This window comes from Gekko japonicus, unplaced genomic scaffold (assembly GCF_001447785.1).
Source record: "Gekko japonicus isolate JY-2015 unplaced genomic scaffold, Gekko_japonicus_V1.1 scaffold2101, whole genome shotgun sequence".
Taxonomy (NCBI): Eukaryota; Metazoa; Chordata; class Lepidosauria; order Squamata; family Gekkonidae; genus Gekko; species Gekko japonicus.
In genome coordinates this window covers 109,530-135,769 of record NW_015161466.1, presented here as the reverse complement: position 1 = coordinate 135,769, position 26,240 = coordinate 109,530, and the positions used below count along the sequence as shown (strand labels likewise).

The 26,240-nt window shown below is 50.9% G+C and overlaps 1 protein-coding gene across 3 annotated transcripts; it reads right to left on the bottom strand.

Moving 5' to 3' along the window:
- Positions 1 to 1,107: 1,107 nt before the first annotated feature.
- On the bottom strand, positions 1,108 to 23,928 carry LOC107125670 (lipopolysaccharide-induced tumor necrosis factor-alpha factor homolog). Of its 3 annotated transcripts, none has more exons than XM_015429119.1 (5): positions 23,774 to 23,928; positions 7,256 to 7,639; positions 4,584 to 4,682; positions 2,616 to 2,781; positions 1,108 to 1,657 (listed from the first exon to the last, which is right to left on the bottom strand). In XM_015429119.1, exons 2-5 carry the CDS (start codon positions 7,623 to 7,625, stop codon positions 1,549 to 1,551), a joined length of 744 nt encoding a protein of 247 aa, XP_015284605.1. In that variant the 5' UTR covers positions 7,626 to 7,639; positions 23,774 to 23,928; the 3' UTR covers positions 1,108 to 1,548. The 3 variants fall into 3 exon arrangements, with proteins under 3 accessions (XP_015284605.1, XP_015284608.1, XP_015284607.1); XM_015429122.1 differs by having other exon boundaries at positions 4,584 to 4,679; XM_015429121.1 differs by lacking the exon at positions 23,774 to 23,928 and adding an exon at positions 14,852 to 14,869.
- Between the last annotated feature and the right edge of the window lie 2,312 nt (positions 23,929 to 26,240).

The following is a 26,240-nucleotide window of genomic DNA, read 5'->3' as shown; positions in this document are numbered from 1 at the left end:
TATCTACTCGCCGAAGCTTTCGAACCGCTGGGTGGACGGCGAGCTGGGGACACGGCTGGTAGCTCACACCAGTGCGGGGCTCGAAATGACAGCAGTCCTGTTCAGCTCAGATGTTTAACCAGAGGATAAATCCCCAGTGCCACCGCGGTTGTTTCTTAATTTTGGTTCAATCTCCTGGGGTTACATCTGATCTCCAGGCGACAGAGATCAGCTCCCCTGGAGAAAATGGCCGCTTTGGAAGGCGGAGTCTGTGGTATCACACCACCTCGGAAGTCCCTCCCCTTCCTCAAACCCCGCCCTCCTCAGGCTCCAACACCCCCCCCCCAAATCTCCAGGTATTTCCCAACCCGGAGCTGGCAATTGGACCAGCACCTCTCATGCACAGTGTCTTTCTCATCTCCCGAAAAAAGACTTTTGCCCAAGGCCGCCAATCTATAAGTGAGCAGGGAAAGTCAAGAGGGAGGCATATTTGGGCCCGCGTTGGAGGCTTTCTGGGTGAATCAGTCTTCGGGCAGGATCCTAGACGAGGTGCGAGAATGTGAGTGAGCCGGATCCGAGCAGGCTCTGGGAAGGAACTGAAGGGGGAGTTTGCAGGAGAAGGCCCAAAAGCCGAGGAGGGCGCCAGCAGGGAGTATGGCTACCAATGCTCCCTCGAGAGCCAGTTTGGTGTCGTGGTTAAGTATGCGGACTCTAATCTGGGAGGACCGGGTTTGAGTCCCCACTCCTCCACTTGCACCTGCTGATGTGACCTTGGGCTAGTCACAAGCTCTGGCACAGCTGTCCTTGAAAAAGAGCAGTTTGTGTTAGAGTTCTCTCAGCCCCACCAACCTCACAGGGTGTCTGTTGTGGGGAGGGGAAGGGAAAGGAGTTTGTAAGCTGCTCTGAGACTCCAAGTGAAGGGCGGGGTATAAATCCAATCTCTTCTTCTTCTTCTCTTCTAAGCTATGGAGTCCTGTGGGCAAAAATTCTGCTTTGTGAGCTACCGGCATGAAAGTTGTGAGTGAGCTGTTCAGCAGCGGCATAAATTAGTTCGTGGTGAAGCCCTCCTTCCTGAGCTGAGATAAAAGTGTGTGAGCTGGAGGCTAAAAAACGGTGAGCTAGCTCACACTCACTCAGCTTAGAGGGACCACTGAGGGCTACCGGTCTCCAGGTGGGGCCTGCAGTTTTTTGGAAACGACAAGAGGTCTCCAGCAGCCCACAGAGATCAGTTCCCTGGGAGGAAACGGCAGCTCGGCAGGGCGGCCTGCGTGGGGCATCGCATCCCCACCCCCTCCCAGCTCCCTCCCCAAACGCCAGCATCTCCGAACACGCCGTCCAGGTCTCCAGGAATCTCCCAGAACCAGAGCTGGCAACCTCAGGGTGGGGAAGGTACAGCGGAGGAGCGGCTAGTGGACGCGGTGGCCCCGCCGAGCGGCACCCTCTTCCGAAGAGCCGAGTTCGAGAGACGGCGGCGGGCAACGGTGAAGTGGAGAGCAGAGGAGGGCGTCTCCTGACAGGCCTTCAGGGTGGGGCCGACGAGTCCACCAGGGCAGGAGGCACCGGAAGGCTCTATAGTCTCTTGTAGCGGTAGATGTGGTAGCGGCAGCAGGGGCAGTAATGGTCCACGTCCTTGCAGCATTTGCTAGCGAAGGGGATCAGGCAGCAGCCCAGGCAGCAGCTGCAAGAGAGGAGAGGTGAGGTGTGGGGGTGGAGAAGAAGGAGGAGGAGGAGGAGGAGATTGGATTTACACCCCACCCTTCACTCAGAGTCTCAGAGCAGTTTACAAACCCAGAGCACTGCTCCGGCAGCCCAGGAGCTGGCACAAATGGTGGTGGCAGCAAGCCCCGCCCCCAGCTCCCCGGCCCCAAGGAGGCCCATCGTCGGTCTGGGGCCCGTGCTGGAGCACTGTGGCCCCGAGGAGGCCCGTTGCTGGCCTCTCAGGGGCCGCGCTGGAGTGCTGCCATAACTGAGCAACGCGCGTGAGGGATCCACGAGGGAGGCGGGGGCAGGGGTGGGGTGGGAGAGCCGCCCTCCCCCCATCTCTTTGCCCTCTTTCTTTTTCTCTTTTCCTTCTCTCCTTTCCTTTCCTTTCTCTTTCGTTTTCTTCCTTCCTTTCTCTCTTTTCCTCTTTCTTTCCTTCTCTCTCTCTCTTTCTTTCCCTTCTCTCTTTCTTTCCCTTCTTCCCTTCCCTTCTCTCCCTCTCTTTCTTTCCCTTCTCTCTTTCTTTCCCTTCTTCCAGGTTCAATCCCCAACAGCATCCCCAGTTAAAAAGGACCAGGCAGTAGGTGATGGGGAAAACCTCCACCTGAGACCCTGGAGAGCTGTCAAGAGGGGCTGTGGCTCAGTGGCAGAGCCTCTGCTTGGCACACAGAAGGTCCCAGGTTCAATCCTCGGCATCTCCAGGTAAACAGGACCAGGCAGGAGGTGATGGGAAAGACCTCCTCCTGAGACCCTGGAGAGCTGCCAAGAGGGGCCATGGCTCAGTGGCAGAGCCTCTGCTTGGCATGCAGAAGGTCCCACGTTCAATCCCCGGCATCTCCAGTTAAAAAAGACCAGCCAGGAGGCGATGTGAAAGACCTCTGCCTGCGACCCTGGAGAGTCACAATCTGATGAGGTACTATTTTAAAAGCGCTTACCCCACCATGCACATACAAGTGCAGAGAGCGTAGGTCAGCGATCCCACGCGGAAGACAACCTCGGTGGTGATGATCTGACGGCAACAGGGGCAGATGGTCGAGGCGGGCTCGCTGGAGAAGATCCCGGCAACCACGACTGGCGGTGGCTGGTTAACGACGCAGCAGCCTAAAGGCGAGAAGCACAGTGGTTTTGGTCCTCTCGCGCATCAGTCCCCTGTAATGTTTCGCTGCAGATCTGCACTGCTATTTCGGCATGACAGGTCTTATCGTTCAAATCGCCTGCCGACGAAAGCATCTTCAACTGATCGTCTGCCTTTGCGTGAAGCAAAGGCATCAATGAAATAAATTGGAATGCTGCCTTGGCGGGGAGGGCGGGGTATAGATTGGATAAATAAATAAAAGCTTCAGAGATGTCCCTCGTTTGAGATGCCAAACCCAAACGAAGCAGGAGAACTCTAATGGAAACTGCTACGCGCTATTAGCCCTGACCTGGATAGCCCAGGTTTATCAGAGCATCAGATCTCGGAAGCTAAGCAGGGTCGGCCCTGGTGAGTACTTGGACCTCCAAGGAATATCAGTGTCGGGATGCAGAGGCAGGCAATGGCAAAACCACCTCGGGACATCTCTTGCCTCGAAAACTCTATGGGGTCGCCAAAAGTCAGCTGGGAATCAAATCGGAAATGTTTTCGGCTAAACATTGGTAAGAACTTCCTGACAGTCGGAGCAGTTCCTTAGGGGAACAGGCTTCCTTGGGAGGTGGTGGGCTCTCCTTCTCGGGAGGTCTTCAAACAGAGGCTCGATGGCCATCTGACAGCAATGCGGATTCTGTGAACTCAGGCAGATCATGGGAAAGGAGGACAGGAAGGGTTGCATCAGTACTTAGTTCTCGTGGCCCTTTCTTACACACCCGGGGAAATGCTGATCGCCACTTTGGGGTCAGGAAGCCATTATTCTCCAGGCTGGTTTGGCTGGAGATCCTAGAGGGGTTTTTTGTCATCTTTTGGATGTGGAGCAGGGGTCACTGTTTGTGTGTGGGGGGGAGGTATTTGTGGATTCCCTTCATTGTGCAGGGGCTGGACCAGATGACCTTGGAGGTCCCTTCCAACTCTATGATTCTATGACTTGACAGCATCTGCCACCCTCACACTCGCAATGGGAAGGAAAGGCCTTAAATCTAAGCCTGGTGTAGCAGAGCGGGGAAGATGGGGAGTTGGGATGTGGCAGGTTAGATCTCCGCTCCGTGGCACACTTGGTCATCCTAAACTACCTCACAGGGTTGTTGTGAGGATAAAATAGGGTTTCTCGGTCCCCTCTGATCACCGGGGGGGTATGGTGGGGTAGGGTTGCCAGATCCAGGTTGGGAAACTGCTGGACATTTGGGGGTGGAGCCTGGGGAGGACAGGGACCTCAGTGGGGCACGATGCCATATGGAGTCCACCCTCCAAAGCAGCCATTTTCTCCAGAAAAACTGATCTCTGAAGTCTGGAGATGAGCTATAATTCCAGGGGATCCCCAGACCCCACCCAGCAGCTGCTACCCCTGGGATATCATGGAGGAGGAGGAGGAGGAGGAGGAGAAGAAGAGGAGGAGGAGGAGATTGGGTTTCTACCCCGCCCTTCACTCAGAGTCTCAGGGCGGCTTACCAACTCCTTTCCCTCCCCCTCCCCACAACAGACACCCTGTGAGGTAGGCGGAGCTGAGAGAGCTTTGACAGAAACTGCTCTTTCAAGAACAGCTCTGACAGAACTGTGGCTTGCCCAAGGTCACACCAGCAGCTGCAAGTGGAGGAGTGGGGGAATCAAACCGCGTTCTCCCAGATTAGAGTCCGCGCGCTTAACCACTCCAGGAAACTGGAGGAGAGGAGAATGATGTAAACTCCTTTGGGTACCCATTGGGGAGAAAGACACCAGAGAAACAAATTAAACCCACGGATTTCCCCAGTCCGAGAGCAGGGGCTCTGGCACCTACCTGTTCCTGTTTTGTCACAGCAAACGTCTACACTCGAGTAGGGCGGCGGAGACGGACAATCTCCAGCAGTGACTTCTATGGTATAGGAGCAGCCGTCTTCTAGAGCCAGAGAGAGAAGAGGGGAGGCAGAGTTGGCGGGGGGTGCAGGTGGGCTTCGGCGAAAAACACAAATCGACCCCCCACCCACGTTGCTCCGCTTTTGGGGTCCAGAAGTCCAGCCGCTGGAGGGGAGCTGGGGCCCAACCCAAGACTTCACTTGCACATAACTTGTTGATCTGGCGGCAGGGGAAAAGATGGCTTGAAACAAGGGAAGGAGCTACATTCTCAGCAGCATCTTAGTGCCCAGGTGATGGGCAAGGACGCTTTCTCTTCCCACGCATGGAGCCTGGAATCTTTATCATATCACCTTATTTCTGTCAGTGCAGGGAAGGGGGGGGGAAAAATTTTTTTTTAAAAATTAGCTTTTGGGGGGTCCCCCCCCCCCCCCGGAAACAACCCAGCCTTTGCGCAGAGACAACCCCTGCTCCACCCTCCAATTTTAGAGAAGGATTCCAGAGCAATCTTCTCTCTGGTTGGCCCTTCTGCACTGACTCATTTGGAATACTGTGTGCAGTTCTGGTCACCACACCTGAAAAAGGATATTATAGCTTTGGAAAAAGTGCAGAAAAGGGCAACTCGGATGATAAAAGTGTTGGAACACTTTCCCTATGAGGAAAGGTTAAGGCGCTTGTGGCTCTTTAGCTTGGAGAAAAGACGACTGAGGGGTGACATGATCGAGGTTTACAAGATTATGCATGGGAAAGGATAGAGTAGGTAGAGAAAGAGGTACTTTTCTCCCTCTCTCACAAAACAAGAACTCGTGGGCACTCCATGATATTGCTGAGCGGTCGGGTTAGAACGGATAAAAGGAAGGACTTCTTCACCCAAAGAGTGATTAACACATGGGATTCACTGCCACAGGAAGTGGTGGCGGCTACAAGCATGGACGGCTTCAAGAGGGAATTAGATAAGCATATGGAGCAGAGGTCCATCAGTGGCTATTAGCCACAAGGTATAGATAGGGGCTCTGGGGCAAGGGATGCCCTGTCTTCTTGGTGCTTGGGGGGGGGGTCAACAGTGGGAGGGCTTCTAATGTCCTGGCCCCACTGCTGGACCTCCTGATGGCACCTGGTATTTCTGGCCACTGTGTGACACAGAGTGTTGGACTGGATGGGCCTTTGGCCTGATCCAACATTGGCGTCTCTTATGTTCTTATGACAATTTGCTCCAGAGAATCCGAGGAGTCAAGCCTTAAGGCAGTCGCACGCATTCCCTCTGCACGGGTTTTTCCCCCTTCGGTTTATTTATTTGTGTATTCTGTATGCATTCTGCATCTACGAGCAAAACCCACATTTTGTGAGGTACTTGACTGCCGAACCCTCCCTCCCTGACTCCCTCCCTGATTCTGCAAAAAGAAAGGGAGAGGGGAAATCCACACATGTATGACTGACACATTTGAGAGCAGGCCCTCGTCCTTTACATTTACTGATTCCTTCTTATGCTCTCTCTGGGTTTTTAAAAGTTTGCCTGAGCCGGAGGATGCATCCTCTTTTGTCTTCGGAGAAGGAGGGAAAGAAAACAGAACAGATAAAAAGGAAGTCCTTCTTCACCCAAAGAGCGATTAACACACCGAATTAACTGCCACAGGAGGTGGTGGCAGCTACAAGCATGGATGGCTTCAAGAGGGAATTCGATAAGCATATGGAGCAGAGGTCCATCAGTGGCTATTAGCCACAAGGTATAGATAGGGGCTCTTGATCTGGGGCAAGGGATGCTCTGTATTCTTGGTGCTTGGGGGGGGCAACAGTGGGAGGGCTTCTAGTGTCCCGGCCCCACTCCTGGACCTCCTGGTGGCACCTGGTATTTTTTGGCCACTGTGTGACAGAGTGTTGGACTGGATGGGCCACTGGCCTGATCCAACATGGCTTCTCTTATGTTCTTATGAAGGAGCGTCAACCTAAAGGGAGAGAGGCGGAAATGGGGTAGGGTGGTGAGCAGCACTTATATACCCACAGAAACAATCCTACTTTAGAAAGGATTAGCGATTCGAAAGCGGATGAGAACGAGGAACTGCCGCAAAAAGGAGTTTCGGTAGCTGCAGGGCAACAGTGTGCTGGGAGCGGCCTGAATGCAGACGCTTGCAGAGGTCATTTCGGGGGGGATCGCAGTTCCCCCAGGTGAGGTACGGGGGGCGGGGCACATGATGAAGCCCCGCCCCCTGCTTCCGGCCGCCCCGCTTCCGGCCCTCATTCAGCCAGGAGGAGGCAGGAGAAGAGGGAGCCTAAGTTGCTTCCTCCCCGCCTCTCCCCACCCCTGCCTGCCTGGGGCCAGGGAGGGATGTGGCCTTATGACACACTTCCGGTGATGTCAGGGGGTGTGGCGTATGCTAATGAGTTATGCTAATGAGTTCCCCTAGCTCTTTTTCTATGAAATGACCCCTGCACAAACTGGGAGTGAAAGTGGGAGGGGATGCAGAACGGAAGAATGGGATGTGCTCAGAAACCAAGGCAAAACGGATTGGGTGTGAGGTCTTCCGACGGACTTTGAAGGATCCGAGGACAGTAAGAAGTACACCTACGGGGACTTGGGTGCATCTGGCATTCCAGCAACTGCAATTTTGGACTACTACATACCTGAGAATTCGATGTGTTCCGGTGCAGAAGGCTCTGGTGCGTACGGATCTGAGCTATATGACGTTGATGCATATGGATCCGAGCTATATGATTTTGGCGCATACGGATCTGAGCGATACGATTTCGGTCCATATGGATCCGGGGTGTATGATTTTGGTTCATAAAGACCTGGAGTGTAGGATTTGGGGGCCTGTGGTTCTGGGACATATGACTTCGAGGCCTGCGGTCCTTTCCCGTATGATTTTTTGGTCTGTGGTTCCTGGGCGTACGATTCTGGCATGTACGAGGATGAATATCCCTGGGCGTAGGGGTCTGGAGGGCACTTTATATTAGTCATTGGAACGGAGACCTTCTCCTTCTTCTGATCCATCCTTTTGTGTTTGTCTGTGAAAGATACAACAAAGTCAAGATGAAGGGGGGACATGATTGCAGTCTGCAAATATTTGAAGGGCTGCCATGTAGAAGATGGAGCGGATCTATTCTCTCTTGCTCGGGATGGTAAGACCAGATCTAAGGGGTGGAAATTACAAGGGGGTTGATACCGGCTAAATAGCAGGCAAAACTTCCTAACTGTAAGAGTGGTTGAGCAGTGGAACAGACTGCCTCGGGAGGTGGTGGATGCTCCTTCGCTGGATGCTTTCAAGCGGAGGCTGGACGACCATCTCTCGGGTATGTTGTAGGGCTATCTTTTGGCTATGCTCCTGCAGAGTGCAGGGGGTTGGACTAGATGACCGGCAAGGTCCCTTCCAACTCTAACATTCGATGATTCTATGATTCTAAGGTTATGTATATATGGAGAGAGAACAAGACATATTATAACTATTAAACACACACCGCCTGACCTGGATAGCCCAGGTGAGCCTGATCTCGTCAGATCTTGGAAGCTAAGCAAGGTCAGTGTTGGCTAATATTTGGAAGGGCAATCTCCAAGGAATACCAGGGTCGTGACGCAGAGGCTGGCAAATGGCAAACCACCTCTGAAACATCTCTTGCCTTAAAAACAAGTCTAGCTCGCCACCTAGTGGTGCCTAATGCTAAAAGAGCTAGAACATCTAGCTGCCAGACCATCTGAGAATCTCCTGGCTATACTACACACAATGCCATACCATAACATCCACAACAACACACACACACACACACTGTATATGTTTCTCCGGGCAGTTGGCATTTCAAATAGTAATGGAGGGATAGGAACTCTCTGTTGGCGCTTCAGGAGAACTTCAGTCGGTCATGAAAGACATACAGATACAGACAGCAGTTTCTGGTTGTTGTTTCCCCCCAAAAAACAATGTATTAGGATATATTAAAATCAAACATACATCAACATTTATATTGTTATACATCCTTTTTCTCCTTTCTCCCACCCCTTGTCGGCTTCCCACAGTGTTCCAACCTCCAGCTCAGTTCTTAAAGTTACTTCCAACCTCTCTGCCTCTCTATTCATCTACCGGTAACTTATCTTTTAACCAGTGTTCCCTCTAAGCTGAGCTAGTGTGAGCTGGCTCACAGTTTTTTAGCCTCTGGCTCACACATTTTTGTCTTAGCTCAGGAAGGAGGGCTCCAGAGCAAACTGATTTATGCAGTAGCCAAATCGCTTGCTCACAACTTTAATGCCAGTAGCTCACAAAGTAGAATTTTTGCTCACTAGACTCCACAGCTTAGAGGGAACATTGCTTTTAACTGTTGCTTTTATATATTTATCTTCTAATTTTCAATAGTTATCAAAGCAAAATAAGTTGTTCTTTAAGTCCCAATATTGTAACCAGTTCTATTATAACAAGGATTAACTTCAATATACATCGAATCTTGCTCCTGTCTGTTGAAAAGCAGTATTTAGAAAACTAAGACATTAAGATGGTACTTTTGACATTTCTATCTTGTAAAGGTAAATACTATATCTTAATAACTTCGAAATACATTGATTTACTGTATTGCACTTGACCACCAATGGTTATTGTTCGGATTCAACATAATATGCTTGTTAAAAGTTGTATATTCAAATCTTTTTATATCAATAAAATATATTGTTAAAAAAAAAAGTCCCAATATTTCTCAAGATATTCTTTAAAGTCTTTCCAGTCTGTAAAAAATTCTTCAGCCTCTACGTTTTTAAGTTTTCTTGTCCTCTTGTCCATCTCAACCATAAAAAGTAGTTTCTTTATCCATTCCTCAATTCCAGGGACCTTATCTTGTTCCAACATTGAGCATAAGTCATTCTGGCAGTCGTGATCATATACCACATCAATGTTCTTTTTGCCATGTTGACTTCTTCCATTTTAAATCCCAGGAGTAATATTTCCGGCTCTTTCTTAAATTTACATTTCACAATTTTTTCAGCAGTTTCTGTTTTTTAAATGGTTGCCCAGACGGTAGAAATTCAGCAGACAAAGTTAACACCGGTTCTTCCTTTATAGTTGATAGCTTCCGAAAATCAAAAGCACCGAATCCCTGATCGTATTATGATCTCTGCGGGACAAGCAAGATAACAAGCAGTCTGGTTTTTGCATGGGAAAAGGCTTGAGGGGGAAGTAGGGACCCTTCTCACACACACACACCGTGGTGCCATTCCAAGCCAATTTGGGTTCCCCCTTTGGTTTTTAGAAGTTGTTCCCTGCAGCTGCTGTGGGAAACCGACTTGTAGTTTGGCCCAAAGAGACCTGGAGAGGATGGGGCAGTCCAAAAGACGGGCTCGAATGAAAGAAATCGAGTTGTCAAAAAGACCCCAGCGTGCAACTTGGTCGCAGGCCTACTTCGTTAGAAACTACCAGACATTTCTAGGCTCGGACATTTCTAGGCTCGAGAGGCAGTGTAGTGTAGTGGTTAAGTGCATGGACTCTCATCTGGGAGAACTGGATTTGATTCCCCACTCCTCCACAGGCAGCTGCTGGATGAACTTGGGCAAGCCACAGTTCTGGCACAGCTGTTCTTGAAAAAGAGCAGTCTCTGTCAGAGCTCTCTCAGCCCCACCGACCTCACAGGGTGTCTGTTGTGGGGAGGGGGAGGGAAAGGAGTTTGTAAGCCGCTCTTGAGACTCCTTTGGGTAGTGAAGGGCGGGGTATAAATCCAATCTCTTCTTCTCTTTTTCTTCTTCTTTGGTATTTTTTCATTTGGAAAGGGGGAAATGCCGAACGGTCCAATTCAAAACCTGGCAACCCTATGTGTTAACATCTGACTGAGGGATATGCGACTTTGGCGTGTAAAACGAGGGCCTAAAGAAGCTTCCCTGGGGAAACTCTATAAACTGTATCAGATGACAAAGCTGGTACTGAATATGTATCTCTCAAGAGGGGAGGCCACGGTGGAATCAGAAAAGATTTCCTTCGTCCACCAGTTACCTGCCTAATTCCCAGGGGAAAGAGAGAGTGTACAGCCTGACTACTATATTTGGAGTCAGCCGAAGTTTTTGAGCCCTTTTCAAAGTCAAGCGTGTATTCAGAGCAATTCAGAAACGCCGTCCGTATATTGCTGAGGCCGTGGGTCGCTGTGGTAAAATCCTCCTTGTCCAGGAGGGAATTGCTCCTGTTCTAACAGCCAACCGAAGTTCTGCTGAAGCATCAACAGAGAGAAGATAAGAGATTGGATTTATACCGTGCCCTTCACTACCCAACGGAGTCTCGGAGTGTCTTATGATCCCCTTTCCCTTCCCCTCCCCACAACAGACACCCTGTGAGGTAGGTGGGGCTGAGAGAGTTCTTTTGAGGACTGCTCCTGAGAGAACAGTTCTGAGAGAACTTGTGGCTGACCCAAGGTCACTCCAGCAGCTGCACGTGGAGGCGTGGGGAATCAAACCCGGTTCTCCCAGATTAGAGTCCGCACTCCTCACCACTACAACAAACTGGCTCTCCAATCCCTCCCCATCTTTGCCAGCTGAGGTGATCTCTCAGTTAGGGCCCCTGAGGCAGTTTTGGGTTCAAAACAAGGGAGGAAACCAGATGGAAATGGGTCAGTTTGTTGGGGCTCCAAGGTAGTTGTTGAGGATAAGAGAGGGAAGGGGGGGGGGAGAAGGTAATGTCAGCATCCCTGGAGGTAAGGAAGGGTAAAAATATAACAAAGAAATGGAGATCAAATAGAGCCTCTGCCGAGCTGAGGCAAACTCCCTCCAGAACCACCTCATGTGTCGGATCCTGTTCCTCTGTTCCTTGAACAGGTGTCCTTTCATCCTGCTGTTGCAAGGCAAGACAAGAGGCATTCAGAGGTGGTTTGCGATTGCCTGCCTCTGCGTAGCAACCTTGGATTTCCTTGGCGGTCTCCCATCCCAGTACTAGCAATACTGGGAGAGCAAGTTTGGTGTCGTGGTTACGAACACAGACTCTAATCTGGGAGAACCGGGTTTGGTTCCCCACTCCTCCACATGCAGCTGCTGGTGTGGCCTTGTGTCAGTGACAAGTTCTCTCAGAGCTGTTCTCTCAGGAGCAGTCCTCGAAAGAGCTCTCTCAGCCCAACCTACCTCACAGGGTGTCTGTTGTGGGGAGGGGAAGCGGAAGGGATTAACATATGGAGCAGAGGTCCATCAGTGGCTACATGCCACAAGGTATAGGAAGGAGCTCTCGGTCTGGGGCAAGGGATGCTTTGTATTCTTGGTGCTTGGGGGGGCAACAGTGGGAGGGCTTCTAGCGTCCTGGCCCCACTGCTGGACCTCCTGGTGGCCCCTGGTGTTTTTGGCCACTGTGTGACAGTGTTGGACTGGAGGGGCCACTGGCCTGATCCAACATTGGCTTCTCATATGTTCTTATGTCTGGGGCAAGTGATGCTCTGTCTTCTTGGTGCTTTGGGGGGCAACAGTGGGAGGGCTTCTAGTGTCCTGGCCCCACTGCTGGACCTCCTGGTGGCACCTGGTATTTTTGGCCACTGTGTGACAGAGTGTTGGACTGGAGGGGCCACTGGCCTAATCCAACACTGGCTTCTCATATGTTATTATGACTGGGGCCAGTGATGCTCTGTCTTCTTGGTGCTTGGGGGGGGGGCAACAACCGGAAGGGCTTCTAGTGTCCTGGCCCCACTGCTGGACCTCCTGGTGGCCCCTGGTGTTTTTGGCCACTGTGTGACAGAGTGTTGGACTGGAGGGGCCACTGGCCTGATCCAACACTGGCTTCCTTTATGTTCTGAAAGAGATTGTAAGCCACTCCGAGACTCCTTTGGCTAGTGAAGGGTGGGGTATAAATCCAATCTCCTCCTCCTCCTCCTTCTTGTAACACTAACACTACTAACACAACTAATGCTACTACTACTAACTGGGGCTAACCCTGCTTAGCTTCTGAGACTTGGCTAGCCAGGCCTATCCAGGTCAGGGTTAATAACTGTGTGCCAATGAGCAGAGGCGGTTTGCCATGGCCTGCCTCTGCGTAGCAACCCTGGACTTTTTTGGTGGTCTCCCATCCAGGTACTAACCAGGGTCGACCTTGGCTTAGCTTCCAAGATCCGACAAGATCCGGCGAGCCTCGGCCATCTGAATCAGTGCATGGGTTCCCTTTACCCCCCTGGTCAGATAACATCACCACAATGGGGGTGCATCACACAGCAGTCAACCGCGTTTCCTCCTGGCTCTTATCAGCACCCTCTGGCCGTCAGGGTCAGAAGCGACAGCCAAAGGACAAGTTGGTTCCAATGTTCCCTCTAAGCTGTGGAGTCTTGTGAGCAAAAATTCTACTTTATGAGCTACTGGCATTAAGGTTGTGAGCGAGCGACTTGGCTACTGCATAAATGAGTTTGCTCTTAAGCAATGTTCCCTCCAAGCTGTGGAGTCTTGTGAGCCAAAATTCTACTTTGTGAGCTACTGGCCATTAAAGGTGTGAGCGAGCGATTTGGCTACTGCATAAATTAGTTTGCTCTGGAGCCCATCCTCCCTGAACATTGGAACCTGATGGCACTGGTATTTCTGGCCACTGTGTGACACAGAGTGTTGGACTGGATGGGCCTTTGGCCTGATCCAACATTGGCGTCTCTTATGTTCTTATGTTCTTATGAGCTGAGACAAAAATGTGTGAGCCGGAGGCTAAAAAACTGTGAGCTAGCTCACACTAACTCAGCTTAGAGGGAACACTGCTCTTAAGCCATCCTTCCTGAGTGGAGACAAAAATGTGTGAGCCGGAGGCTAAAAAACTGTGAGCTAGCTCACACTAACTCAGCTTAGAGGGAACACTGGTCGGTTCTGAAGGAACCAAATGTTTGAGAGCGTCCAAAGCCCTTTGACCTGCTGGAGGAAGGCAGGGTGACTGTGTGGAAATGCAGGGATTCCCTCGTTCTGGATCTCGCCACGTAATCTCATCTTGGCTTGACGCACGGTGCGCTTGCTGAATCACATCAAGGAGGAAGGTGTGAAGCTGGTAAAAGGTCGGCCTGCCGGTAGAATAATCAGGATCTGCCCCCAATTATTTATATTCATTGACTCTGTAATCACGTGTGACGACACCCGATTTCCATCATCTGGCACGGCCTCCGAGTTCCAATCGCACCGGCTAATTCCTTGTTCTTCCCCCGGCCTTATCTGTCATCTAACTGTAACAGTTCAGGTTGGTGGAAAGGGGAGGGGTGCGTCAAAAGCGTCGTCCCTAATTTGGTGACCCAAAAACACCCTCCCGATTTCACTCTGTTCCACTCCCGATATAAATATTGTCGGGTTCGTTAGACGGCGTGGAGAGTTAATTCCATAATTGCGCCCTTCAGACCGAAATTAAGCTCTGCCAATCTTTATCTCAACGTTGGCTGGGACCAGTGTTCCCTCTAAGCTGAGCCAGTGTGAGCTAGCTCACAGTTTTGTTAGCCTCCGGCTCACACATTTTTGTCTCCGCTCAGGAAGGACGGCTCCAGAGCAAACTAATCTGTGCAGCAGCCAAATCGCTGGCTCACAACTTGAATGCCAGTAGCTCGCAAAGTAGGATTTTTGCTCACAGGACTCCACAGCTTAGAGGGAGCGTTGGTTTGGACGTTGCTGTCGAATTCATAGGTATTATGAATAGCATTTTATGATGAAGTCTGGACTCCCCGTTTTTCTGAACTTGGGAGGGTGGGAGACCTAGACATCTTTTGAAATGGAATAGCGGCCTTTAGAAAACCTGCCAGCCTGCAATTCAAAAACCTAGCATCCAACATAGGGCCACCAATCCCCAGTTGGGAGCAGGGTATCCCCTGGTTTGGAGGCCCTCCCCCCGCTTCAGGGTTATCAGAAAGCAAGGGGGGAGGGAAATGTCTCATGGGCGCTCCATTATACCCTATGGAGACCAGTCCCCATAGGGTATAATGGAGAATCAATTTGTGGGTATCTGGGGCTCGGGGGGGTGTTTTTTGAGGTGGAGGCACCAAATTTTCAGCATAGCATCTGGTACCTCTCCTCAAAAAAAAATTCCAAGTTTCAAACAGATTGGACCAGGGGGTCCAATTCTATGAGCCCCAAAAGAAGGTGCCCCCATCCTTCATTATTTATAGTGGAGGGAAGACATTTAAAACGAATATGGTCCTTTTAAATGTGACAGCCAGAACTTCCTTTGGCGTTCAGTTGTGCTTCTTCCCTCCCCTCTCCCAGAGTGATGTCACATCCTTGCCCCTGGCTCCACCCCCAAAGTTTCCTGGCTCCACCCCCAGGTATTTCCTGAGTCATACCTGGCAAGCCGGGAGCTGCGGTGGCTCAAGTGGTTAAGATGCTGAACTGCAGGCTGTGGAAGGTCGGTAGTTCAGCAGTTCAAGACCCGGGTGTGCCGCATGACGGAGTGAGCTCCCGTCTCTAGTTCCAGCTCCTGCCAACCTAGCAGTTCGAAAGCAAGAAATTGCAAGTAGATAAATAGGTACCACTTCAGTGGGAAGGTAACAGCGTTCTGTGCGCCTTGTTGTTTAGTCATGCCGGCCACATGACCACAGAAATGTCTTCAGACAGCGCTGGCTCTTCGGCTTGGAAACGGAGATGAGCACCGCAACCCTAGAGTCTGATTCGACTGGCTTTCGAGCAAGGGAACCTTTACCTTTACTTTACCTGGCAACCCTAGTCTAACATAAATACAACTCCCCTTCAGCTCCAAATGTAGGATGAACCACTTTTCTCAGAAGGCGGTCAGAAGTCACCACTGAGAATCCCGGCACCGCAGCAAGCAGCAGTGCTGTTTACGGGAGACGATTGTGCCACAATTCATTTCCAATTCCACCCATCGGCCCTTTTGGAGCGAGTCGGATTTAACCTGGCCTGTCACATGTTGCCTACAGACAGGTTCACTGTGGGCCAAATCCAGACGGATGCAGGTGGGAGAAGCCGAGCATGGGTTCCTTGGGGCCTTCTCCTTAGCGGACTGCGTTGGCTGTGGAATGCCAGGGATTCCACATGCTTAGATAAGGGGCGGAGGCGGAGAGGAAACGGAGGCGGTTGCAGAAACCGGGTTACCCCGTGAGTCAGCACAGATGCCAGGAATAGAACACCTGTTGTTCAATGCTCCCTCTAAGCTGTGGAGTCTTGTGAGCAAACATTCTACTTTGTGGGCTCCTGGCATGAAAATTGTGAGCGAGCCATTTGGCTACTGCATAAATCAGTTTGCTCTGGAGCCCATCCTTCCTGAGCGAAGGCAAAAATGTGTGTGCCGGAGGCTAAAAAAACTGTGAGCTAGCTCACACTAACTCAGCTTAGAGGGAACACTGCGTGTTGTTTTAAGCCTCCCCTTTGAGATGCCCCAGAAGAAAACCAGGAGACTTTAGAATACGAAAACCCTCTTTCTTTCGTGGCAAGGATCTCCCCAAGCGATCCCCTCTCTCCCTGGATGACGGCGTGTCGCAGAAAGCTTTGCTAGCCCTGCGTTTAAAGCGGCCATATTTACATTGCGTTCACGTTCTCAGTTCTATATTCATTTAACCCTTAAGAGAAAGGAGGGTCTGTGTGTGTCAAATTGATGCTGGGAAGCAGAAAGGAAATGGATAAAGTGCTCGTTTTTCAATCTTCTAACAACGTCAGCCTCAGTTGATTTTGTTATTGTAATCGTGCCCGTACCCTGATCTGGATGGCCCAGGCGAGACCGATCTCATCAGATCTCGGAAGCTAAGCAGGGTCGGCCCTGGTTAGTTCTTGGAAGGGAGACCACCAGGGAAGCCCAGGGTTGCTATGCAGAGGTAGGCAGTGGCAAACCACCTCTGTTTGTCTCTGCCCTGACCTGGATAACCCAGGCTAGCCCGATATCACCAGATCTTGGAAGCTAAGCAGGGTCAGTCCTGGTCAGGATTTAGATGGGAAACCTCCAAGGAATACCAGGGTTATGACTCTGAGGTGGGTCACAGCAAAACACCTCTGAACATCTCTTGCCTTCAAAGCCTTGCAGACTCGCCGAAATTCAGCAGTCACTCGATAGCAAAAAACAAGCAACAATCATGCCAGTTCCCCTGAAGGGTCGGATGCTATGGACCTTCAAGCCAGCACATTAATTACTCCTTCCCTCCAAAAAGCCCGTCCCCCAAATGCAATGGGAAAAAAGTATCATGAACCAGCAGTAATAGAAATTCACTGCCACAGGAAGTGGTGGCAGCTACAAGCATGGACGGCTTCAAAAGGGAATTAGATAAGCATATGGAGCAGAGGTACATCAGTGGCTATCAGCCACAAGGTATAGATAGGGACTCTGGGGCAAGTGATGCTCTGTCATCTTGGTGCTGGGGGGGGGTCAACAGTGGAAGGGCTTCTAATGTCCTGGCCCCACTGGTGGACCTCCTGATGGCACTGGTATTTCTGGCCACTGTGGGATACAGAGTGTTGGACTGGATGGGCCTTTGGCCTGATCCAACATTGGCATCTCTTATGTTCTTATGTTCTTAACAGCTCTGAGAGAGCTTGTGATTGACCCAAGGTCACACCAGCAGCTGCATGTGGAAGAGTGGGGAATCTACCTCACGGGGTTGTTGTGAGGATAAAATGGAGAAAAGGAAAACAATGTGAGCCAATTTGGGTTCCCATTGGAGAGAAAGGAGGGGTCTAAATGAATTAAATAAATAAAAATGTATTGCTTCAGTTACCAGCAGGGAATCGCACGAGGAAGGAAAATTTGGGGGCCCCTCCCCTCAAATCTCCCCCTTCAGGATAATATAAACTCTCAGGGGCACAAGGAGGCTATTTTGCCCTCCTCGTTTTCCCCATTTATTCATTATTCCAAATATTTCTACTCCCTTCTTTTCCCTGAGTGGTTCAAGGCAGCCAACAAAACACGGCAAACCGACCACTGTACTAAACAATAAAAAACATACTCCTAAAACTTCAGAACCAATTCCAGGTCTAAGAATCCCTCCTGTCTGAAATACAGTCGCCCCCCTTAACTGACATGTGGCTCTTCTCAATGATCTCTTCTATTACGGCATTCTCACGCCTCATCCAGACTTCTAGTGTCCTGGCCCCACTGCTGGACCTCCTGATGGCACCTGGCATTTTTGGCCACTGTGTGACAGAGTGTTGGACTGGATGGGCCATTGGCCTGGTCCAACATTGGCTTCTCTTGTGTTCTTATGTTCTAATTTTAGGTGACTCTACAAAGTCGGGGGGGTTTGCCTGCTTCGCGTGTCCCCCGAGTGTGTCGAGGGCACCCACGTCCGCGGGTGGTTCAAGGGCCGGACGCTTTACTATTGGATATAGTTGGCTATTCGCGGGTCCTCGGTTGTGTGCCCGGTTGCCGTTGCCAAATCTCATGACAGCCCTGGGATTTCAGATTGCTGAATTCTCCCCCGTCAATGCAACTCTGCAGTTGTTGTAATCCGAAAATTACACAGGTACACAAACAGAATATAAGTCTCAGATTGTTATCCCGTGGGCAGGCCTTGTTCTTTCTTTTATGCTTACTCTTGGAAGCATTTTAATAAGCGTTTTAATCATTATTATCGTTAATGATAATACTTAGTGTGAGGCACACGCTGCAAGAGAGAGAGAGAGGGGGTGTGTTTCCCAGACCCCAAAGCTCAGTTCCTCCCGAAGGGGTGATTCAAGAGGGTGTGGCACCCTTCCCCCCCAGGCAAATCCGTTTGTCTTGACACCCTACTTTTTCTTTTTAGAAAGGTCATGCCTAATGAAACCGATTGAGGGTTTCCTAGAATTCTTTTCTGCCTCAGCTGTCTAATTAAGCAAATTGACAGATTCATGCAGGAGAGCTCTATGGGTGGCTACTAGCCATGGTGACTGAGGCGAACCTCCACGTTCAAAGGCAGTCAAACTCAGAATCCCATTGCCAAGAGGTAACATCAGGGGAAGGCCTCAACCTCTATGCCCTGTTGTTGACCCTCCAGAGGAACTGGTTGGCCACTCTGTGAGATGGGATGCTGGACTAGATGGACCCTCACTGGTCAGATCCAGCAGGGCTCTTCTGATGTTCTTATGAAGGCCTCGGCCTCTATGCCATGTTTGTTTGGACCTCCAGAGGAACTGGTTGGCCAGTGGGTGAGACAGGAGGCTGGACTAGATGGACCACTGGTCGGATCCAGCAGGGGTCTTCTGATGTTCTTACAAAAGCCTCAGCCTCTATGCCCTGTTGTTGGCCCTCCAGAGGAACTGGTTGGCCACTGGGTGAGACAGGATGCTGGACTGGATGGGCCACTGGTTTTCTTATGTTCTTATGAAAGCCTTGGACTCTCTGCCCTGCTGTTGGACCTCCAGAGGAACTGGTTGGCCACTCTGTGAGACAGAACACTGGACTAGAAGGATTGCTGATCCACCAGGGCTTTCCTTACGTTCTTATGAAGGCCTCGGCCTCTCTGCCCTTTTATTGGACCTCCAGAGAAACTAGTTGGCCACAGTGTGAGACAGGATGCTGGACTAGATGGACCGCTGGTGCAATCCATCAGGGCTTCTCTTGTATTCTTATACTCTCTTAGGGGGGTATAAAGGTGGTTGGAGAATTATGACGTTCTCTGAGGTGGGCTGGTCCTTTTGCTTAACAGGAAAGCTCCCTGCCAAGCGTTGAGGGGCCGACACACTCATGTGCCGAGGAGATGCACAAGAGATCCGTGATGACTGTGGACCGGGCCTTCTCTTTCTATGAGAGAAAACCATTGTCTCAAGATCCGAGCGCTCTTGGGCATTTTTCTTTTATTTAGAAGTCCTGGGTGTGAACCTGCCTCATGCAAGAGGGGACCTAACCCTGTGTTCTCCTCTCTCTCACATATGCAAGTTATCCAGCTCTGGCCATGCTGCTTGAATTCCGTGTTCTCCCAGCCAGGCTTCAGTTCTGAGGAAAGGGTCCATTCTGCATCTAGCATTCGCTCCACATTTTATCAGCACTCGACCTGGTTCCCCCTTGCCTCGGAATATCTGTTTTCATTGCATTGCCTCGGATCATTGGTATGCAGATCTTCCTGGGGCAGTACTTGCCTCAGTGGTCATTAGCCACCTGAGCCAAGTAATTCATGGTGAGGTGATAAATACAGAGGGGGAAATAGGGGCAGGGGAACTGACGGAGATCAATGAAGCCGCATCAAGTTGTCTGCCTATCGTTCCCTTCGAATCGGAAGCAGAGGAAGGAAAAGGTGGCCCCACTTTCAGATTCCTCGGGGGCAATGCCATACTGATCGCGAAGTTACCCCGAATGGCCATAAATCTATGCAGAAGGTACCATAAAACCCGAGGAACAAAGAAAGTGAAAGCGGCATGCGGTGTGGAGGGAGATTAACTTTCCGATGTGGCAGTGAAAAAAGGGTGAGGAACAGGGCTTTCTTCGTAGAAAAAGTCCAGCAGGAACTCATTAGCATAATAGGCCACACCCAAGATCAGAAACTCATTAGCATATTAGGCCACACCCCGACAGCACAGCTCATTAGCATATTAGGCCACACACCCCATGTTACCAGAAGTGTGGTCATCCAGCCACACGCACCTTTGGCTTCTTATTCTGTTTACCTTCTTTGCTGTCAGTCCAGGGCTTTTTTTGTAGCAGGAACTCCTTTGCATGTTAGGCCACACACCCCTAATGTAGCCAATCCTAATGAGTTTCTGCTGTTGGGTGTGGCCTGTTATGCTAACGAGTTCCTGCTGGGCGTGGCCAACTCGGGAGCCAGCCGGAACTCCGTTCCTGTGCGTTCCTGCCCAAAAATAGCCCTGGTGAGGAAACAGGCGGGTGCAGAATCAGCCAAGGAACAGACCAGAGCAAGATCGTGAGGCATGCGAGGGGACGAGATAGAGGCCCGCTGGCCTATTTTTGTAAAATGAAACCAAACTCGCATCCCTGACCTCACTCGAGGATCCTGGGAAAGGATTGTTCCACAGGCCAAAGCACATCTGCACATTCTCACTCGGCCAAGGGGGCATTTTAATTGCCGGCAGGAGCAGAGATGCTTTGCCCTACCGTGTCTGGGAGGGAAGATTCCTTGGGTCAGGGGGACCCAGACTTGGAGGGTTTTATTCTAGCAGCACTGGGGAAGGGAGGACGACTTGGAACGAGAGCAAAAGGAGCCTGAACATTAGCAGCTTTTAAAATCTGGTGTCGGAGAAACCGGATTCCAGTTTTCAACACTTCAGATGACCCAGAGAGGTAGAAGTCTTCGACTTGCTCCGATGAGACGCACGAGATCTGAATTACTGGCACCACCACTAACCGCCGGGTGTTTCCTTCCCAGAAACTGAAACTGGTGAAGAGGCTCAGTGCCTGGGTAGGAACCTGACCCCAACGTCTGGGTGTTCTTCTAGCTTAGGTAGGGTTGCCAAATCTTATTTACTTACTGGCGGGGGAGCGTTTGCTCGGTCCGGGAGCTGGCCGCTCGTGCGCGCCGCCGGAACGTCACCGGAAGTGACGCAGGACATAGGGCACGTTGGGGGCGTGGCCCAGATCGTCGGGTGGAGACCATATGGTTCCCCCCTGACGATCTGGGCCACGCCCCCAATGTGCTGTACGTCCTGTGTCACCTCTGGTGATGCAGCTTTGGAGAGCGGAGTACCCCCCGGGGCCCAATTCCGCCGTGGCGGAAATCGGGCCTCCAAAGCGGGGGGAAATCCGCCCCCCGGGGGGATTTGGCAGCCCTAAGCTTAGGAAATAGAAATAGATCTCCGGCTTTTCGACCTCTCACAAATACTTTGGGCAGAGTTTACAAAGTTGACAAAAACGTTATTTACAACTAAAGGGTCGCCACTCTTATAACCTTATTCCAAGAGAGAATTTTCCCTTAACTGTGCCCCCTTGAACAAACAGAGTCCAGTGGCACCTTTAAGACCAACCAAGGTTCATTCAAGGTATGAGCTTTTGTGCACACGCACACTTAAAAGTGCGCACAAAAGCTCATACCTTGAATAAACCTTGGTTGGTCTTAAAGGTGCCCCCACTGGACTCTAAATTTGTTCTCTTGTTCTGTGAGAATTAGGGGTTGCTGTGGTTCAGAGGTTAAGATGCTGAGCTGCAGATCAGAAGGTCTGTAATTCAGCAGTTTGAGACCCGAGTGCCACGTGACAGAGTGCCGTCTCTGGCGCCAGCTCCTGCCAACCTAGCAGTTCGAAAGCAAGAAATTGCAAGTAGATAAATAGGGACCACTTCGGTGGGAAGGTAACAGCGTTCCGTGTGCCTCAGCGTTTGACCACGGAAACATCTTCAGACAGCGCTGGCTCTTTGGCTTGGAAACAGAGATGAGCACTGCACCCCTAGAGTCGAATTCGACTGGCTTTTGAGCAAGAGAAACCTTTACCTTTAATGTGAGAATTAGGATCCTGATACCCAAGCGGTGGGTTCAGAGGTCTAGTGCTGGGTGACCAGCGTTCCCTCTAAGCTGAGTTAGTGTGAGCTACCTCGCCGTTTTTTAGCCTCCGGCTCACACACTTGTCTCTTAGCTCAGGAAGGATGGGCTCCAGAGCAAACTAACAGCAGGGAAGCGGCTGGAAAGGTTTAAGTTTCCTTTGCGCTCGGAGCCTACGAACCATCCAAGCCATCTGCAACAGTCCCAGGGCCTGGTCTAAAGTCACCCGATACAACAGCCTGGTCTGCATGGTCAAAGCAATGGTATTCCCAGTAGTCATGTATGGCTGCGAGAGTTGGACTATAAGGAAGGCCGAGCGCCGAAGAATAGATTCTTTTGAACTATGGTGCTGGAGAAGACTCTTGAGAGTCCCTTGGACTGTCTGTAGTGGTAGAAAGTCAATCCTAAAAGAAATCAACCCTGACTGTTCCCTGGAAGGCCAGAGAATGAAACTGAAGCTCAAATACTTTGGCCACCCAATGAGAAGGGAGCACTCACTGGAGAAGACCCTGATGCTGGGAAAGATTGAAGGTCAAAGAAGACGGGGACGGCAAAGGATGAGATGGTTAGACAGTGTCATAGACGCAACGAACATGAAGTTGAGCAAACTTCAGAGGACGGCGGAAGACAGGAAGGCCTGGCATGATCTGGTCCATGGGGTCGCAAAGAGTCGGACTCGACTGTGCGACTGAACAACAACAACAAAAGCGGTAGAAAAGAGCAAGAGTCCAGGAGCACGTTAAAGACGAACACAATTTGTGGCCGGGTGTGAGCTTTTGCGAGCGGTGACTCGCGGAAAGCTCACCCCCTGCCACAAATTTTGTTTGTCTTTTAAGGTGTGACTGGACTCCTGCTCTTTTCTGCTGCTATGGAGAGACTAACAGGGCTTCCCGTCTTGATCTGTCTCCGAGGAAGGCACCACATTGAGCCGTACAGAATGGAAACCCATCAGCCTCGTGGAGAAATTTGCACAGGTACAAACAGACATTGAAGAAGGGAGCTGTGACTCGCAAAAGCTCATCCCCTGCCACAAATTTTCTTCATCCTTAAGATACTACTGGACTCTTGGATTTGCTATTCTTCGATGAGCCACTGTTTGCTGTTCTACCTATAACCCCCCTCGTTTTTGCCATTGCCTTCCCTTCTAAATCTTCCCAGGCTAATCAGTTTCATCAAGAAGAGGAGCCCCAAAAAGTCCTTATAAGCTGCAGAAGAGACGAGGAAAGGAGAAGTGGAGGCTGAAGGACTCTGAATTTTGCCTTTGAGAACTCTGAAATGGGATGATTTGGGGGTACTGTTCCTAGACAGTTAAATTTAAGAGTTAAAGGGAAAGTATTATAAATGTTTGACTCAGTTTATAATAATCTAAACGAAATGAAGATTTGTTGTAACTAAGCTAGTGAGGATCTCCTCTCTTGGGTTTTTAGTTAGTAGTGGGTTCTTTGCTTTATCCTATATATGTAGTCCCCCTTCCTTTTTCTTCTGTAGTAGTTTTTGTAGTCTTATAAAAAATAATAAAAAATCCCCTCCGGGGGCTCAAAAAACAGAAGAAGAAGAAGAAGAGATTGGATTTATATCCCGCCCTTCACTCGGAGTCTCAGAGCGGTTTACAAGCGCCTTTCCTTTCCCCTCCCCACAACAGACACCCTGGGAGGTAGATGGAGCTGAGAGAGCTCTTTCCAGAAGTGCCTTTGAGAGGACAGCTCTGAGAGAACATGTGACTGACCCAAGGTCATCCAGCAGCTGCAAGTGGAGGAGTGGGGAATCAAACCCGGTTCTCTCAGATTAGAGTTCGCACACTTAACCACTACACCAAACTGGCACCGAGCTACCCATCTGCTAATAGGTAAAGAGAATCCATACCTCTGCGCGATGAGCCTGCAGTTCTTCCCCCAGACTTTGGATCACTTCATCCACCGCGCTGATGCTTGCTTGTGCCAGGAGAGAGAAGAGGGCATATTATTGTCCTGGGGATTGGCTCCTGTCGAGCACAGGACAGAACAGTCGGTCCCGGCGAGGATAACAGGAAGGGACTGGTGATGTCAAGGAGGCAGCATTTAGTTCACACCTGTCAGTGAATGAATTCTCCGGCCTCCTCTGACCACGTGGCGTGGTACGAGGCATCCTTCCAGGAATGCAGGGAAACTGGTTGGCTGGGACCGGCCCAGGACGTGGCTAATTCTTTCCCCTACTGACTGGGCGGTTTTGTGTTGTGCAGGGAAGTTAATTGACCATGATCCAGGTGTAGCAAAGGAATGCAGCCCTTTCCATGCGGAAAGGCAGCCGTCAAACGATGCGGGCACTGGGCCGGTGTGTTTTGAGCAATTCCCTAATTGCCTCTTTCTCCTGCCCATCTCAGAAGCGGGAGCCACACACGCCGGACTCCCGGGAAGTCCAGGGGCTGGTCCGATCCATCCCTACAAGGCCATTGCATCGTGCGCCTTCCGTCCACTGTGCAGCCTGCAAGAGGAAACTCTCCTTTTGAAGGGTGATCCCAAGTGGTGCTTCTACTTGAAAAGTGGTTGGCTGGCTCACGCTGGAGGGTAGCGAAGCTGCCAACCTCCGTGAGCTTGGGAACTTCGGAATCCTTGGTGACTTGGGGTCAGTCACAAGTTCTTTCACAGATGTTCTCTCAAGAGCAGTCCTTGGAAGAGCTCTCTCAGCCCCACCTGCTTCACAGGCAATGCTCCCTCTAAGCTGTGGAGTCTTGCGAGCAAAAAATTCTACTTTGTGAGCTACCTGCATTAAAGTTGTGAGTGAGCGATTTGGCTACTGCATCAGTTAGTTTGCTCTGGAGCCCTCCTTCCTGAGCTCAGGCAAGAATGTGTGAGCCGGAGGCTAAAAAACTATGAGCTAGCTCACACTAACTCAGCTTAGAGGGAACACTGATTGTGAGCGAGCGATTGGGCTACTGCATAAATCAGTTTGCTCTGGAGCCATCCTTCCTGAGCTAAGAATAAACTGGGTGAGCTGGAGGCTAAACAACTGTGAACTACCTCACACTAACTCAGCTTAGAGGGAACACTGCTCACAGGGTGTCTGTTGTGGGGAGGGGAAGGGAAGGGGATTGTCAGCCATTCTGAGACTCCTTTGGGTAGTGAAGGGCAGCAGGGTATAAATCCAATCTCTTCTTCTTCTTTGACATCTTTGTTATCGATACGTGCAGTGCATTCCAGGATACAAGGAGACGGGTTTGACCCAAGAAATGTGACGTTTCAGATTTGAGGGAGGTGACAAAGGGAGGCAGAGGGATGTATGGAAGAAGGGGGAAACAGGAGAGCAAAGGCCTTCAGAGAGAAAGAGGAGGAGGAGGAGAAAGAAGAAGAAGATTGGATTTATACCCTGCCCTTCACTTAGAGTCTCAGAGCGCCTTACAATCTCCTTTCCCTTCCCCTCCCCACAACATAAACCCTCTGAAGTGGGTGGGGCTGAGAGAGCTTTCTCGAGGACTGCTCCTGAGAGAACAGCTCTGAGAGAACCCCAAGGTCCCACCAGCAGCTGCATGTGGAGGAGTGGAGAATCGAACCCGGTTCTCCCAGATTAGAGCCTGCGCTTCTAACCACGACACCAAAAAAGGCCGGGAGAGTGGCACCCTATCAGTCCGTTCTGTGCTTTCAGAACCTGCCCTTTCCCTCCAAGGAGTTCAGCACGGCACACGTGTTTCTTTCTTAACGTTCTATCCTTCCCAAAACCCCATGGGGCAGGCGGGACTGAGAGGAAGCGCCTGCGCCGAGCTTTGTAGCGAAGCAGGGATCTGTAATCCGGCACTCTAGGATCCTAATCCGACATTCTAAATCACGTTGGCATAAAGGGGGCGAAAAGAATAGTGTCCTTTTTTGAAAAAAATATATACTGTATTAAAATATAAGACTCCTGGTTGTGGGTGGGGCCGGCTTCCGGTCTGGCTCCCGCGCATGGCGGACGCTTCCTCGGGTCGCTCCCGAGGGCGCCTCGCCCGCCCGCGGTGGAGGAGGGAATCCGCGCGAGCGGAGACCCGAACGAGCCCCTCAGAAGAGAGGAGCTCGGATCCGGGGGTGCTTTAGGGCGCACTAGGGGGGAGTCGCTCTTTCGGCGGAGAGGTCGGAGACCGGGCCCCCCGCCATGCCCTGCCCCAATGGACCTTGCTGCGTGAGCGACCCCGAACGGGGTTTAGCGGAGCCACCAGACGTCACCGAGTGATAAAGCGACCATGGCCAAAGTATTTGAGCTTCAGTTTCATTATCTGGCCTTCCAGGGAACAGTCAGGGTTGATTTCTTTGAGGATTGACTGATTTGATCTTCTTGCAGTCCAAGGGACTCTCAAGAGTCTTCTCCAGCACCATAGTTCAAA

Coding starts and splice junctions, on each gene's coding strand:
- LOC107125670 (XM_015429119.1), bottom strand. CDS start 7,625: ATGGATCAGAAGAAGGAGAAGGTCTCCGTTCCAATGACTAATATAAAG. Junction 4,683..7,255: donor GGAACACATCGAATTCTCAG/GTATGTAGTAGT, acceptor CTCTGGCTCTAG/AAGACGGCTGCTCCTATACC. Junction 1,658..2,615: donor ACTTGTATGTGCATGGTGGG/GTAAGCGCTTTT, acceptor CCTCTCTTGCAG/CTGCTGCCTGGGCTGCTGCC.